General features: G+C 38.4%; 1 protein-coding gene across 3 annotated transcripts in view; it reads right to left on the bottom strand.

The window, feature by feature from the left end:
* Positions 1–1924: 1924 nt before the first annotated feature.
* LIN9 (lin-9 DREAM MuvB core complex component) overlaps positions 1925–16259 on the bottom strand; it is a 77919-nt gene continuing 63584 nt past the window's right edge. For all 3 annotated transcript variants that reach the window (XM_063082788.1, XM_063082789.1, XM_063082790.1), the window contains 4 exons: positions 7958–8083; positions 3718–3897; positions 3467–3564; positions 1925–2970 (listed from right to left, as the gene is read on the bottom strand). In XM_063082788.1, coding sequence (XP_062938858.1) covers positions 2865–2970; positions 3467–3564; positions 3718–3897; positions 7958–8083 — 510 coding nt within the window. In that variant the 3' untranslated portion in view covers positions 1925–2864. The remainder of the gene's footprint in view (positions 2971–3466; positions 3565–3717; positions 3898–7957; positions 8084–16259) is intronic.

Raw genomic sequence — 16259 nt, 5'->3', positions numbered from 1 at the left:
CTAAATGCAAGTGAATACTGTCTCATCTTTCAAAGCAGTCACCGTAGAAGATCATACTCTTATTCCAGTGACACTCATGTGGCTCAGAGCTCTTTTGAAACTCTCATTTGCTCATTCATTACACAGATATTTGTTTGGTGCCTATGAACAGGCACTTTATCAGGACCTGGAAATAAATGATGAACAAAAACAGAAACAGTCCCTCCCCTCACGGAGCAAAGAGGCCAGTATGGAGACACAAATCACTCCAAGAAGTATAAAGTTGCAAACGCGACAAGTGCTGGAAGGAGAGAGGTACATGATCTGGAGACACTGCAATGAGAGATGTGCTGTGGTCAAGGAAAGCTTCCTTGAGCAGGTAATCCTGAGGGTGAGATGTGCAGGACGATCAGGAGTGTCTGAGGAGGAGAGGAGAGGTTTGGAACGGAGGCCTGCAGTGCAGACGCCCTGGGAGTGAGAAGCAGGGTGCAGAAACAGGTAGGGAAGGCCAGGGCACATGGGGTTTCACGGGTCGTTAAAGAGTTCTGACATTGTCCTGACAGCCAAAAGAAGACTTCAGATGTCTTTACAGACAGGGGAATAACCTGACCAATTCTGCATTTTAAGAATATCCCTCTGGCTGCATTTGAAAAGGGCTGAGTGGATGCTGGGAGATAGGTTAGGAGACGACCGCATTATTCCAGGCTAGTGACAATGGCAGCAGGGCTGTGAGAAGTGGTAATGAAGATGGAGAGGTGCTTGGATTCAAGAAAAAAAGTTTAATAGGCAAAGCTTTTTGTAGATTATCAATGGTAACAAGTGAACATGACTTTTGGAACTACCTTAAAGTAATTTGGAACCAAATCTATATAAATAAAAACCACGTATGTGCTTGCTTATTTGCTCAATTTGGCTTTCATAGCTTTCTTTAGAGCTCCAAAAAATGTGTTAGACGGTGGCAGCATCATTTAAACAAATGTACAGCCGACCCAAAATGACGACTTTGACTTATATGGATTTCTTCTTCCCTAAATAGAAGTAAAGTTCACCTATGATCTTAGGCATAGACTCTGCTGTCAACACATGATGGCATTTTAAGACAAACAGTGCTTAATTAGATAGGTGTAAAATAAAGTAGTACTTTAGTGTGACATGTGAGCCCTAAGAAATGAAAAAGAATCTGTCCGAGTTAGGAGGTAAAAGAAAAAAAAAAAAAAGAAGTGTAAAAGAAAAAATGTAAGAAGTGCTTACCCAGTACTAGGTAAAATATATTAAAAGCAGCCTTTCACTAGGTGGGTACCAGGCCAGTAACTTACTTGCTTAGTGTTGCCGCAGTGATTTACTCACAGATGGAAAAAAGCCGCTCTCATATAGTATTGGATGGCATCGTACTTCATCATAATTTGGTATTTAACCTGTATTGTTTCTCCTAAAAATATAATTTAGTGGAAATTACAATTCTTCAAAACTTTTTACATAAAAGGAATACTTATCAATTTGTATTAATTAAATAAGAATGTAGACAATATTAATTTTCATAGATCAATTTATTTAGAATTACAAATATTAAGAATAAAAGATTTATGCCTTTCATAATTAACATAACAGTTTAGCTAAATATAAACTCTGCACTAAAGTTTTGCAGTGGCACAATATCAACAAAGAATACAGAAGCATTTTTAAACTATACAAAAATTTCGAATGGAAAATAATCTTGTTTCAGTTTTAATATACATTAACATATAAAAAGTCTCATTTTATGAGACATCTAAAAGAAACAAAATCACCTCTAAAGCTATAGCTTAAATTCCAAATCTGAAAACAATTTGTTATATTTTGACTTTGTAATATTCTATATTAAAACAAAGAATATTCCAAATACACACTTTTTACAAGAGTAACATTTTAGGCAGGGTTTTCCTTAAAAAAACAAAAACAAAAACAAAAAACAAACCTTTCTTCTGCATTTCATGGCACTAGTTATTGTATTTGTTTTCCTTATAAAATCTTTTTACTTTATAAATTGTGTACTGTTGGATTTTAACCAGTAATCTGGTTTAAAAGTTGTGCAAATAAACAAAAAATATGAAAATAGTGTGTTATCATTTTTTTTTTTAAATATAAATCTCATAACAATAGCACATTTTGCCCTGAATCAACGGGAAAAGACATGCCAAATCCATTTGCTGAAATTTAGCATTTTGCAGTAATCTTTTTTCCTGCTCCTTCATTTTCTTTCAACAAACAACAAAGGTTTCTTTTATAAATTATGATAAATTAAAATATTATTATAAAATGATCTACAGAACCATGTCACATTGCAAGTATATACCATATATACTTGTAAAGTCCATATTTCCCATCTATATTCCAGTGGCTTCCTTAAAACCAGGACTTCCCACACCTCATGATATTATCTTTTGAAGACTGAGATGGTGATCAACTAAATCAACTGGAGTTGTAATTTTCCAGATGAATTTCCACATTGCCACCGATATGCACAAGAAGACCATGTTTCTTCATGTTCTCCATTGCAGTAGTTGTCTGCATGTGTTGGGTTGAATTCATGTACATTAAAAAAAATGGTCAATGTATTCTTCCATGAAACTATATTATGTTCAGACATTTTCAGTTTAAAAATACTTGCTAATAGATATATGTAACATAAGCAATGCTACTACATCTGAATAATAAAAGAAAAATAAATATAATGCTGGTCAGTAATGCTGGTTTAAGAAGCAGTACAGTATATTGAAATGCATTACTTGGAGATTTAAATTTCCCTTGTTTTCTAGCAGTTAGGTTATTTGGTGTTGTAAGCCTATAAAGGAAAAGAATGTCTCAAAAACGATGTCCTATACAGTTGGAATAATTAAATCTTCTACTCAGTCTCTGTTGGTGTTATTTGCTGCAAAGGCATGTAAGTTTCCCATCTGGCTCAGGCCACTCTGAATATGTGCAACATGGATTTCTACATTATTCTGAAAGCAACTAAAGAAAGAAGAAACATGGTTAACTACTTTATTTCGCAAGATTAAGAAAAACAATTTTTAAAAAAGGAAGAGCTGAATTTTAGTTAGAAAACAGCTAAGGTAATGACCTCAGGGAAGGAATAAATCTCCTCTTATACATTAGCCATAATTTTACTTCGGTAGTAGTTGGAAAAATATTCTCTAAAGAAGCAAAGGAGCCACAGGGGTGCTGGAAAGAGAGGATGAAACTCTCTTTGGTTGGGGAAGCTCTACTTCTAAGGTGAACCTCCCCGATAACAAAACCTAAATATTATATGTCTCCTAACTCTTTTATATAACAAAAATCCATGTGAAATTTTGGTCAATAGACTGGATATAACCGAAAAGTTCTTTTAAAATATATTTAAAGGATAAAAAATATAAATACTGCACAAATATGCATAATTCTTAAAACTTGTACTGAAAAGAACTATGAGTTTAACTTAAAAATGATTAGGGAGTACCTAATGAATTACCTGATATTAGAAGCATCTATTGTACTCTTGATATCATTTAATGAATCTGTAAGTGATTTGAATTCAAAGGAATTCAGGTCTCCTCCTTCTGCTAGACACTAAAGGAAAAAAATATTTCAAAATTTAATTGAATTATAGCTCAAATATAGATGTGAAATACCTGATATAATCTCTGGATTATAATTTCTCAGCAACAAATCAGCATAGTTCACTTAGCATCAAATTAAGAAAATATTTTCTCTGAAATTTACCTTAATTTGTAATAAAATAGCTGTAAGCCTGGAGATTAAGTCTGTCAGGTTTTCATTTTCCACGCAGGGCTGTCCTGTCGAGCAGTTTGCCTGCCGAACAATCTCCTGTGCTTCCTCCTCACAGCGCCGTCTCATGTCTGTTGGCTGGTCTGCAGGCTGGAGCCCCTGGTCTGGAGCAAGCTGAGTACAAATGATTGAAACAGGAGATATACATTCACAAGGCCATGATTATTGCTATATGTGCTTGTCCCCTGTTTTCAGATTTGGATTTTTTAAAAACTAGCATTTCTAACTAAAATGATGCGGTAAGCCTTATCTTAGAAGTTTTTTCTCCTCTGACAGTTTTCTTTTCCTGATTTATTTTTTTTGTAACTTTTAATTTTGATATAATTTCAAACTTCTAAGAAAGTTAAAGAAACTCTTGATAACCCTTTACTTATACTCACTAATTATTTAAGTTTTACTCCATTTGATTTGCCATTTGATCTCTCTCTGTGTATATATAATTTCTCCCCCTTAACCATGCGAGAATAAGTTACAAACACTGCCTCTTTACCCCTAAATGCTCCAGTTATATTCCCTAAGAACAAGGATATTCTCTTACATAACCACAGTACAATGATCACAATCAGGAAATTTAACATTTATCTATTACCATTTTCCAATCCACAGTCCATATTCAAATTTCATTAACTGTCCCAACAATATCCTTCCTACGCACAGTTATTTTTTCCCCCTGAATACATTTGGTTGTCATGTCTCTTTAGACTCCTTTATTCTGAACAGTTCCTCAGTGGTTCATGGCCTTGATATTTTTGAAGATTGCCAGCTAATTATTTTGTATGATATCCCTCAGTGTGGGTTTGTGTTTCCTCATGATTTTGGGCAGGAATACTACAGCGTGATACTGCGTTCTTCTCCTTGCTTCATTGTTAGAAGGCACAGACGTCGACCCCTCCCACTACTGGTGATGTTATCTTTGGTCACTTGGTTGAGTTGCTAAGTGTCTGCCAGATTTACCCACAGTAAAGCATTTCCCCTTTGTAATTAGTACATGTTTGTGAAGAGATACTTTGTGGTTATGTAAAGATCCTATTTGTCATCAAACTTTTACCTACCAGTTTTAGCATCCATTGATGATTCTTGTCTATATCAATTATTACTAGGATGTTTGCCAAATGGTGTTTGTCTCACTCTTATCATTCCTTCTACATTTATTAGTTGGCATTTTACTATAAGGAAAAACTTTCCCTTAAAAATGAATTAATTAATTAATGTCAGTACAGACTCATGGATTCTTACTTTATTTTATGGGTTATACATCGCTTACTATATTTATTTATTCTGAAGCTCAAATTGTCAAATTATCTCAGATTTGGCCAGTAGGAAGCTGGCTCCTTTGACTTGTCCCCATCATTTTGGGGGCACATTTTACTTCCCTGGCATCATAAGGTGGTCCAGGCTCATCTACTTTCTCTGCCCAAGTCTGTAATCAGTCTCTTTTTCAAGGAGCCCTTCCTTCCTTTTATTGGAGACGGTGTTTACAGACCAAAATCTGGGTACTAGGTGGTTTTTGCTGTCAGGGTGTCATTACTTCTAGGCTCTCTCAGCAGACATATACATTTACTTATACCTAAATTACAAGAAAAAAACAAGCCATGAATTTAGACTGATTCTCCCTACGCCAGTCTGACAGCACAGAGTTCATCCTAGTCCTCCCTTCTCCATCACTCCCAGCTTAGACAGTGAGAAGTCTGGTTCCCACTATCCTCGATATACCCCCTTACTTGTTTGCCCGGTCCTAGAACACACCCATAGCGCTTCCGAATTGCTAATCCATGCTACTATGAGAAAATCCTACCAATTTGAGTTTGATATTTTTCTAAAGTTTGGTTTAGACTAAGGGTACAAACGATACTGTGTTCAAGCTATTGGGTTAGCTCTTGTCCCCTCTAGCGTGTTTGTTCCTCCTCTGAAATACAGTTCAGTTCATTTTTTTGTTTGTACTCCATTTTGGAGTTTACTTGTATTTGTTGGAGAAACAAACACTCAGAGAAATGTCACTCTTCCTCACTCCCCAGTCCCCACCCATTCCCAAATTAGTTTCTGGTTTATCCTTTCTGTTTCCTTTTGAAAAATTAAGGAGACACATAAGTATTTTATTTCCCATTATTTCCTAACCCAAAGGTAGCTAAAGATATATGAGGGTACTTCAAAAAGTTTGTGGAGAAATAGAATTAAAAGATAATATGAATCTCTGTGAACTTTTTGAAGTACTCTTGTGTATTTTTTTGTATTTTGCTTTTTTCACTTAGTGTGTCCTGGAAATCACACCATAGCAGTTAAGCAGAGCTTCCTTATTCTTTCTTATGGCAGCATGGTACTTTGTTGTGTGGATGTACCGTAAGTTATTTAGCCAATTCCCTGTGTGTGGGCATTTAAGTTTTTTCTAGTATTTGGCAATTACCAACAATGCTGCAATGAATAGCCTGGTCCTCTAACACTTTTTAAATATTTTAACTGAAGCACATATAAATAGATAAAAGTACACAAATCATAATGTGTCCAGGTTAGTGAGTTTTCACAAATCAAACATCCGTGAGAAGTCAACAACTAGACTAAGCGACAGAACGTTACCCCCAAGGCCCTCCCACTGCCGCCTTCCAGTACTACGTCCTGAAGGGCAACCCCCACCCTGACTTCCAGCATCACCGAGTAGCTTCAGTGGTCTTGCGCTTTATGGAAATGGCATCATACATTATATAGTCTTTTGTATCTGACTTTTTATTCAACACTGTATTCGTGAGATTTATCTGTGGCATTATGTTGTAGTTGAATTCATTTATTCTCATTGCTGGGTAGTATCCCATTTTGTAATTATACCACATTTATCGATCCATTACAATACTGATGGGTATTTGGGTATTTTGTAAGTTTTGGCTATAATGAACTGTGATGCTATGAACATTCTAAAATACGTCTTTTGGTAAATATGTGTTCACATATCTGTTTGGTATATATTTAGGAGTATAACTGCTTAGTCATACTGTTCTCACTGATATGTTCTCATTTTAAATCAATATTGTGCTTCCACCAGAGCTTTGTGAAAATTAAATCACTTTACTTCATTGAGAAAGGAGACTATCACAAATGGCCTTGGGTGCTACAAAAAGATGAATGAGCTTCTGCATGTATTACTGGCCCTGTTATGTATCATCTTGGACTGCCTGGTCCACACGTCTCCTGGACAGTTGCTAGTCCAGAGGGGAAAATCTATTTACTAGAATAATACATATTGTTATGTAGGTGACTGACAATTATCAGGAAAATAAAAATAAATGATAATGGACAGCTAAAGGAATGAGCAAACTACACTCACAGTTTACTTATAGGTAATCACAGCCCTCAGTTCAATTCAAATGGGTTGATAACATCACCTATGGCAGTTCTTTGAGACCTACCTCTGAGGCTATTATCACATTGCAAATAGAGGTGGGTTTACAGGAAACACACAACCTCAAAGAATGCAAATGCAGGAGCATTCTAAACTCATCTAGATCATTTAATTCTTACCCTGTAGTAAGAAACTGAAATTTTAGGTGAAAGTGTTGAACTACCCTCATATGTGAATGATAATTCACAAATAATCCTGTGATCTATGTATCTGAAATTCAAGAATTCTTAGTTCTTTTTTTTTTTTTTTTTTTCCTTCGTGACCGGCACTCAGCCATTGAGTGCACCGGTGAGTCCTATATAGGATCTGAACCCGCGGCGGGAGCGTCGCCGTGCTGCCAGCGCAGCACTCTACCAAGTGCGCCACGGGCTCGGCCCAAGAATTCTTAGTTCTAATGTAAAGCTTAAAGGAGGAGGAAATAAAATTGTACACTTAGCATGATCACAGCTTTGTAAGAAAAAGCATGTATTATTTTTTTTAAAAAGGGAAATAAATCAAAATATGGTCTTTGGGGTAATGAAATCAAGAATAACTATTTTTCTGGATTTTTCTAAATTTCTTTGGAGAGCTATATCATTTGTAATTTGAACCAAAACTCAGAATTGATAGCTTAACTGTGTATAAAGCACTCTTCAACCATGCTGTGAGGAATAAAAATATATATAAAATATTGTTCTGCTGAGGGACTGAATAAAGATATTGGCTAATTTTGTATTTTCTAAAATGTGAAGGTAATTGTATTAAGCTCCAAATAAAAGTGTAGAGAAATTCATACCAATTACCTACCTCGTAACAGTACTGTTGAACTTTATGCAAAACTTTGTTTAGGTCCTTGTTCAGCTGTTCAAGTTCTAGAACAATTGTTGCATATCTCCGCTGAAATTCAATGCCAATAGGCATGGAATATGATTTCTGAGAAGAAAAAAAAATTAGATCTTGCTAAGTTTTTTTTTATTAGCAATGCAATTTCAATGCTCTAAAAGGAGATTTGACTTTATCTAAAGCAAACTAAAGGTTATTAATCTTGCCTGTATTCGTTGCTACAGTTCTTGTGTGTTATAATGGTATTATTGCTATTTAGGAGATTGTCTTTGTTCTTAGGAGCTCATGATGTCTGCCATTCACTCTTTGTTTTTGGTACTGGGGTCTGAACCCTTGACCTTGGTGTTGTCAGCAAGCACCATGCTCTAACCACATGAGCTAACTGGCCAGCTCCATTTGATTTTTTTATAAAAGGAGATCTTATATAGAGATAAATTAAGTGAAGCAAAATGTTAATTGATGAATCTGTATGCATGTTCCTTATAGTAGTCTTTCAACTTTTTTTTTATAGTTTTGTCATTTTTCAAAGTATAAAGTTGTTAAAAAATTGTATGTACAATTTGAAGCATTCTAGTTATTTAAACTCAATTGATTCTCTACCTGGAATCAATTCAATATAGCATAATGGTTAAGAGTATGGGTGCTAGAATCGGATTACACTTGTACATGTGCAAATTCCATCACTTCCTAGCTATGTGATGCTGGAAAGTTCCTTAATCTCTCTGCTGCAGTTTCCACATCAGCAGAATGGGGACAATAAGAATATCTATCTAATGGGATTATTGTAAAGGTGAAATGAGATAAGACATGCCAGCACAGCACCTCCCACACAGAAATGTGCAGTAAACATGGACCGTTGCTATTCTTGCCATCACTTCTAACAGCAAGTCTTAATGGACTTTGATGCCAGTTCCTTTCCTCTCTTCACAATACCTCCGATAAATGACACTCTCCATTCCATCTACAAATGCAGTGAGACCTCTCTCGTCAAGGCAAATTTAATCACATTCCCCCCTCAGAGGATTTCTGAGAAAGCAGATCATCATGTACTGGGGAAGCAAAACTGCTCCTTCTAGGAAGTAGTTAAGGAAGGAAAGCATTCCTAGACTGTAGAGGGAAGAACAACTTACATGAGCCGCAAACCACAGAACTGTAGAATGTCTGAGCTACCAGAAACCTTGGAGACCATCTAGTTTGGCCATTTCATTTTACTATTATTTATTTATTTTTTTTAAAGATGACTGGTAAGGGGATCTTAACCCTTGGCTTGGTGTTGTCAGCACCACGCTCTCCCAAGTGAGCCAACTGGCCAGCCCTATATAGGGATCTGAACCCGTGGCCTTGGTGTTATCAGCACCACGGACTCTCCCAAGTGAGCCATGGGCTGGCCCTCACATTTCATTTTATAGATGAGAAAATGGAGGTCTAGATAAGCTAAATGTCTCGCTTAATAGTACATACTATTACCAATGTGTCCATGACTTAATGATGATGATGACAGCTAACATGTATTGAACAGAGCTAACATGCCAGGCACTGTTCTAAGTGCTTTTACGGGATCGCACTGAATCCTCCAGAAAGACTTCCATAATTTGTAATCCCACCTAGAGTATGAGTGTGCCCACTTCCTCACACACTCACTAGTGCTTTATTTGAAATACTTAGTCTGAAAAGGAATAAAAGACAGGGGCTGTTAAGTTGTCTTCAGATATTTTAATAGTTACCACACAGAAGATGTAGCTGACTTGCTAACACAGTTTTGGAGAACAAAACTAGGACTGATGGGGGAAAGTTACTGAGTGAACATTCAGAGTAAACACTGAGCTGGGCCACTCTCTTCTTCAGCTCTGGGATATTTTCTTTTTTTTCTTTTTTTTTTTTTGTCTTTTTCGTGACCAGTACTCAGCCAGTGAGTGCACCGGCCATTCCTATATAGGATCCGAACCCGCGGCGGGAGTGTCGCAGCGCTCCCAGCGCCGCACTCTCCCGAGTGCGCCACGGGCTCAGCCCTGGGCTCGGTCCTGGGATATTTTCTTCTACTTTGTTTTGATAACTCCCTCCCATCTGTTTTCTCTATGCTCCATGTCTGGGTATCTTATTGGTTGAATGTTGGACCTTTTGAATTGGTCCTCTGTGTCACTTAATTTTTCCCTCATATTTTCCATCTCTGGTTTTTAGTCATACAGTCTGGGAGAGTTCAGCTTTTTCTCCTTAACCTCCTATTGAGAATATTTTTCATTTTTCTGGAATAGAAAGTACATTTGCATGATTTAAAATCCAAAAGTTAAGTCTCCTCCTGGCCACTCTCTTCTCTTCAGAAGCAACTAATATTATCAGCTTCTTTATCATCTTTTCAGAGATAGTCTCTTTACACACAAGGAAAAAGACATATTTTTTCCTCCCCTGATTCCACCATTTTTGCCTCCAAACTGGAACACATCATTCACATGTTCAGCACTTTGCTCTTCTCATTTGACAATACATTTTGAAGATTATTCTATATTAAGTATTTTACATAGACCTTCCCTGTTTAGAATTATATGGTGTTACACTGTATAAACATATTACAAATTTAACCAATTCCTTATTAATGGACATTTGGGTTGTTTGTGATCTTTAAGTATTGCAAACAATGCTGCAATAATTAATTGTGTAGTCATTTTTTTGTTTGTTTGTTTGTTTTTGTGACCAGTAAGGGGATCGCAGCCCTTGGCTTGGTGTCATCCGCACCGCGCTCAGCCAGTGAGCGCACCGGCCATCCCTATATAGGATCCAAACTGGCAGCCTCCGGGCTGAGCGCCGCTGTGCTCCCAGTGCTGCACTCACCGGAGTGAGCCACAGGGTCGGTCCAATTGTGTAGTCATTTTGGACAAAGGCAGACAAAACTGTAGGAGAAGTTTCCAGAAGTGCAATTGCTAAAACAAAGGACTTGTGTGTTTTTAATATTGATAGATATTGCCAAAATACCTTTCACAGAAAATGTACTAATTTGTGTATAAGAATGCCTGTTTCCCCGCATCCTCACTAATATGTTTTGTTAAAGTTTTTTATTTTTGCCAGTCACATATTCAACAGCCATTCCCCCCATGAACTATCTATTCATACCCTTTGCTTATTGTCTTCCGGGTAGTGGATCTGTATCTTATTGCTGAGGGAGCATTTTGTATTTTAGAGAAATTAGCCCTTTGTCATATAAGGTGCAAATACCTTCCATCAATTTGTCATCTTTTGACTTTACTTACATGGTGATTCCTGCCATGCTGAAATTTTTCATTTTTATGTAGGCAAATTTATCAACCTTTTATGATTTCTGGATTTTGTATCATGTTTAGAAAGTTTTGGCAATCTTTAAATCTGTGAGCTCTTTTTGGTTCTTTGATTGCAGTTTTTAATAGCATCCTACTAACGAACATAATATTTTCTTGACTCTGTGAGTATATTATTTTTCCCCCTTTATTAAGGTATAATTGACAAAATCTGTGCATTTACAGTGTAAAATGTGATGTTGTGATACATGTACACATTGTAAATGATTAAAAGAAGCTAGTTAACATATCCATCACTTCACATACAGTCAGCCCTCCATGCCTGTGGGTTCCATATCCATGGATGCAACTAATTGTGAACCAAAAATATTTGGAAAAAAAAAATTGTGTCTGTATTGAACACATACAGACTTTTTCTTGTCATTATTTGGTAAACAATACAGTATAACAACTATTTGCATGGTACCTATCAGGTATTATAAGTAATCTAGAGATGAGTCTACAGAAGGATGTACACATGGGTTATATGCAAATACTATGCCGTTTTATATCAGGAACTTGAACATCCACAAATTTTAGTATCTGCAAAGGTCCTGGAACCAATCCCCCAAGGATACTAAGGGACGACTGTACGTATTTTTTTGTGGAAAGAACATTTAAGATCTCCTCTTTTAGGATTTTTCATGTGTATAATACGTTATTATTAACTAAAGTCACCATGCTGCACAAGAGATCTTGAGAATTTATTCATCTTGTCTAATCAAAACTTGGTACCTTTTAACTAACATCTCCCCATTCTGACTATATTAGTTTAAAAAATATATCTTCTGTTCCCTGAATTTGGTATCCTTGGCTATCAGTATTTTGGTTTATCTTGGTTTTCTCTTTCATGTTACTTATTTTCTTGTATGGCCAGTATTCTTTGGTTATTTATTCATATTTAATAAAGAAACGGGTAGCCTCTATGGGTTTCTGTGGTGTTTTTCTTCCTCCAGGTCTCTTGTGAGAGGCAAGGACAACTATTTATATAACGGGATATGTCAACTGTTAGACTGTGCTTTAGAGTGAGGAAGGGCAAGCTGTCAGGTTATGTGCTCCCTAAATGCTAGAATGAAGCCTCTCAGGTATTAACTTCATTCTACAAAGTTTTAGTGTTATGCTGTTGCTTTTAAATGAGAAGTATAACGTACATAGAGAAAAGCAAATAAAATATAAATGTACAATTCCATAAATTATCACAAAGCAAACACCTGTGTAAAAACCAACAGTACTGGGGCTGGCAGGTTAGCTCACTTGAGAGAGCAGTGTCATGGGTTTGGATCCCCATACCAGCCAGCAGCCCAAACAAAAAACAACAGTTCTTAAAAAGTTAAACACACACCTATGATATGAGCAAAGAGAAAATGCATGCCCCATAAAAAACCTGTACCTGAATGTCCATAGCAACTTTAGATGTGACAGCCAAAAACTGTAAACAATCCAAATGTCCATTAACAGGTGAATGGATAAATAAATGAGGTATATCCTTATGATGGGATACTATTTAGCAATAAAAAGAAACAAAGAAACTACATTGTATGAATTCTGAAACACACAACCAAGTAGATGAACCTCAAAATCACTGTACTGAATGAAAGAAGCCAGACCAAAAAAGAGCACATACTGTAGGATTCCACTTATATAAAACTCTAGAAAATACAAACTATAATGACAGAAAGCATGGTTGCTTGGAGCCTGGAGCAGAGGGACAGAGGGATTACAAAGGGCATGGGGAAATTCAGGGCAGGGGAGGTGGAGATAGGAATATTTGTAATAGAGTTTGTGGTGATGGTTTCACAGGTGTCTGTACACACACATGATCAAACTGTACATTCCAAACAGGTACAGTTTACATCAATTATACCTCAACAAAGTTGGGAAAAACAATAATGGGGAAAATCCACCCAAATCAAGCAATAGAACATTGCCAACAGCCCAGATGCTCTACACGTGTCACCTTACAATCATTTCTTGCTTCTGTCAGGGTAATGGTTCTCCACAGTAATCACTACCCCGACATCAAATGTTACAGTTTAGTTTTTGAACTTTATGTAAAATGAAATCATACAGTATATATTCTTTTGCTCCTGGCTTCTTTCAGTTATTATTAAATTTTTGAGATTCATCCCCACTGTTGTGTATATTCATAGTTAGTTCGTTCATTGCTGTGTAGTATTCCTTTGTAGAAATATGTTATATTCAGCCACTCTATTGTCCTACGTGTTGCTGGACATTTGAACTGCTTCTACTTTCTGCCCATTATGAATAGTGCTTTTTGTGAACATTCTGCCCTTAGGTTTAGCTTTAGTAGATAGGTCCAAAGAGTTTTCCAAATAAAAAGAATAAGAAAGGTCTGGTTGCTTCATATCTTTGCCAATCTTTGGTAATTAGAAGTCTTTGACTACTACCCATTTGAGAGGGTGTGGGAGGTATCTCATTGTGGTATTAATTTGCATTTCTCTGATTACTAGTAAGGTTAAGTATTTTTTAAAAAAATCTTTTTGTATTTTTTACAGGCAACAGCTTTGAAGTGTGGAGCAGGAAAAGAACTGTTTCTTAGCTGCAAAAGCGAGTCTCGAAACAGGGAACGCGGCGCCAGGGCTGCTGTGGATGCAGACAGGATCCCGGAGGCCGGGGCCGTGCTGAAGGCGGCCAGTGGCCCTATTCAGGATTCGAGGTTTCAGGCCGGCATTAAAGAAGATTCCTGGGAGCGCCCGAGCCGCGCCGCGACTGAACAGCCCGAGGCGGCAGCGGCCGAAAACTGGGAAAGGCGGCAAACCAGCGACAGAGCGAGCACCCGACCTGGCACAGCACTGTGAGTGATCCCTGGCACAGCACTGTTCGAGGGGTGGATGCCCATGCGGCTCCCGCCTGCACCACCAGGCCACTCACCGCCCCGGTGCTGCCTCCATTTTCCCAGGTGCGGGCAGCTCCGCCCTGCTCCGCCATCACTGAGCCCTCCCACTTGCTTGGCCTGGCGCGGGGCTTTCCGGAGCCTGCAGACCGGCCTCGCTCCCACTCCCTCCGCGGTTCTCTGGCGGGGCTGGTAGCGTGGGGCGTCCCCGGCCAGTCTCGGGAGGGCAAGGAAGTACGGGCGGGCTGACTGTCACTCCACCACACCCTGGACTCCGGCCCCAGGTAAACTCCCTGTTACTGGGAGGCAGATACCATCTCTGCGGCCACCAGTTTGGAAAAAAGCCTAACGAATTTCTGGTTGGGAATAGTGTGGTAGGAGAGTTCCCAGGTCCGCTTGAACCTGCCGGAGAGCTGGCTGCAGGTGGGCGCTAGACTCGGTTTATACTGGGGGGATACAAAGGTGAACAAGACCCGAGAAAGATCTACATAGTGCTACAAAGGCACCCAGAGCGACCGGTCGTCTGTGCCTAGCAGAAACCTGGTAGACTTCCTGGGCGAGGCGGTGCCGAGCAGGGTCTTGAAGGCCCAGCTGATAGACGAGGGGTGCAGAAGACACGCCCCAGCCCAGCACAGTGTGCACAGAGTGGGGAGACGTGTGGCCAGGGAGGCGGAGACTCAACAGAAACCACACACCCGGTGGGGTCGCCACTGCACGATCTAACAGCCGGGGCCAGAGCACATGGAACAGGGAGAAGTCCTGCACAGGAAGTGAAAGCTCAACAGAGATCACACACCCTGTGGTACGTGATCCACCAGCCCAGCAGAGTCCAAGCTGACCAGAAAGGTGGCTCCCCAGAGAAGCCCAAGACCCGAGGCAACCACACACACAAGGCACTAGAGGCCAACTGAGCAGTCACGGAGGGAGCCATACCAAATTGGCAACCACAGCAACATCCTAGTTAGTCATTAGTCTCAAACCGGTGAACTGTGAAACCCCCTGCCACAATGAATAAACACCAAAAAAAAGATACCAGAAATACAAAAAATCAAGAAAGCACACCACCAAAAGTTAATAAATCTCAAACTCTAGATCCTATAGAACAAGAAGCCCTTGAAATAACTGATAAGGAATTTCGAGTGATAATTCTAAGGAAACTGAATGAGATACAAGAAAACTCAGCTAGACATCATGATGAAATGAGGAAAAGTATACAGGATCTGAAAGAGGAAATGTACAAGGAAATCAATGTCCTGAAAAAAAATGTAGCAGAACTTGCTGAACTGAAGAAGTTATTCAACGAAATAAAAAACACAACGGAGAGTTTAACCAGCAGGCTTGTCGAAGTTGAAGAGAGAACCTCTGAACTTGAAGATGGGCTGTTTGAAATAACACAAGCAGACAAAAAGAAAGAAAAAAGAATCAAGGATATTGAAGAAAATCTGAGAGAGATATCAGACAACCATAAGCGATCAAATATCCGAGTCATGGGTATTCCAGAAGGGGAGGAAAATGGAGATTCCATTGAAAACATATTCAACAAAATAGTGGCAGAAAACTTCCCAGGTATAGGAAAAATCACAGATCTTCAGATCCAGGAAGCTCAACGATCTCCAAATGTATTCAACCCAAAAAGACCTTCTCCAAGACATGTCATAGTCAAATTGGCAAAACTCAGAGACAAAGAGAAAATCTTAAAAGCTGCAAGAGAGAAGAGTCAAATCACCTATAAGGGAGCCCCAATCAGGTTAACATCAGACTTTTCATCACAAACCCTAAAAGCTAGAAAGGAATGGGATGATATTTTCAAAATACTAAAAGACAAAGATTGCCAGCCAAGAATACTCTACCCTGCAAGGCTATCCTTCCGAAATGAGGGGCAAATAGTATATTTCTCAGACAAACAAAAACTGCGGGAGTTCACTACCACACGACCACCCTTACAAGAAATCCTCAAGGGAGTACTGGGTTTGGTTCCTGAAAAATAACTACCACTGCCATAAAAACCCAAGAAAAATCTAAACCCGCTAGTATAATAAAAATGGCATTCATGAAGAGAAAACAAGCTAACAAAAGCACTATCTACAACCTAAGGAACCAACAAACA

This window comes from Cynocephalus volans, chromosome 18 (assembly GCF_027409185.1).
Source record: "Cynocephalus volans isolate mCynVol1 chromosome 18, mCynVol1.pri, whole genome shotgun sequence".
Classification (NCBI taxonomy): domain Eukaryota; kingdom Metazoa; phylum Chordata; class Mammalia; order Dermoptera; family Cynocephalidae; genus Cynocephalus; species Cynocephalus volans.
This window is presented reverse-complemented; position numbering and strand designations above follow the sequence as displayed.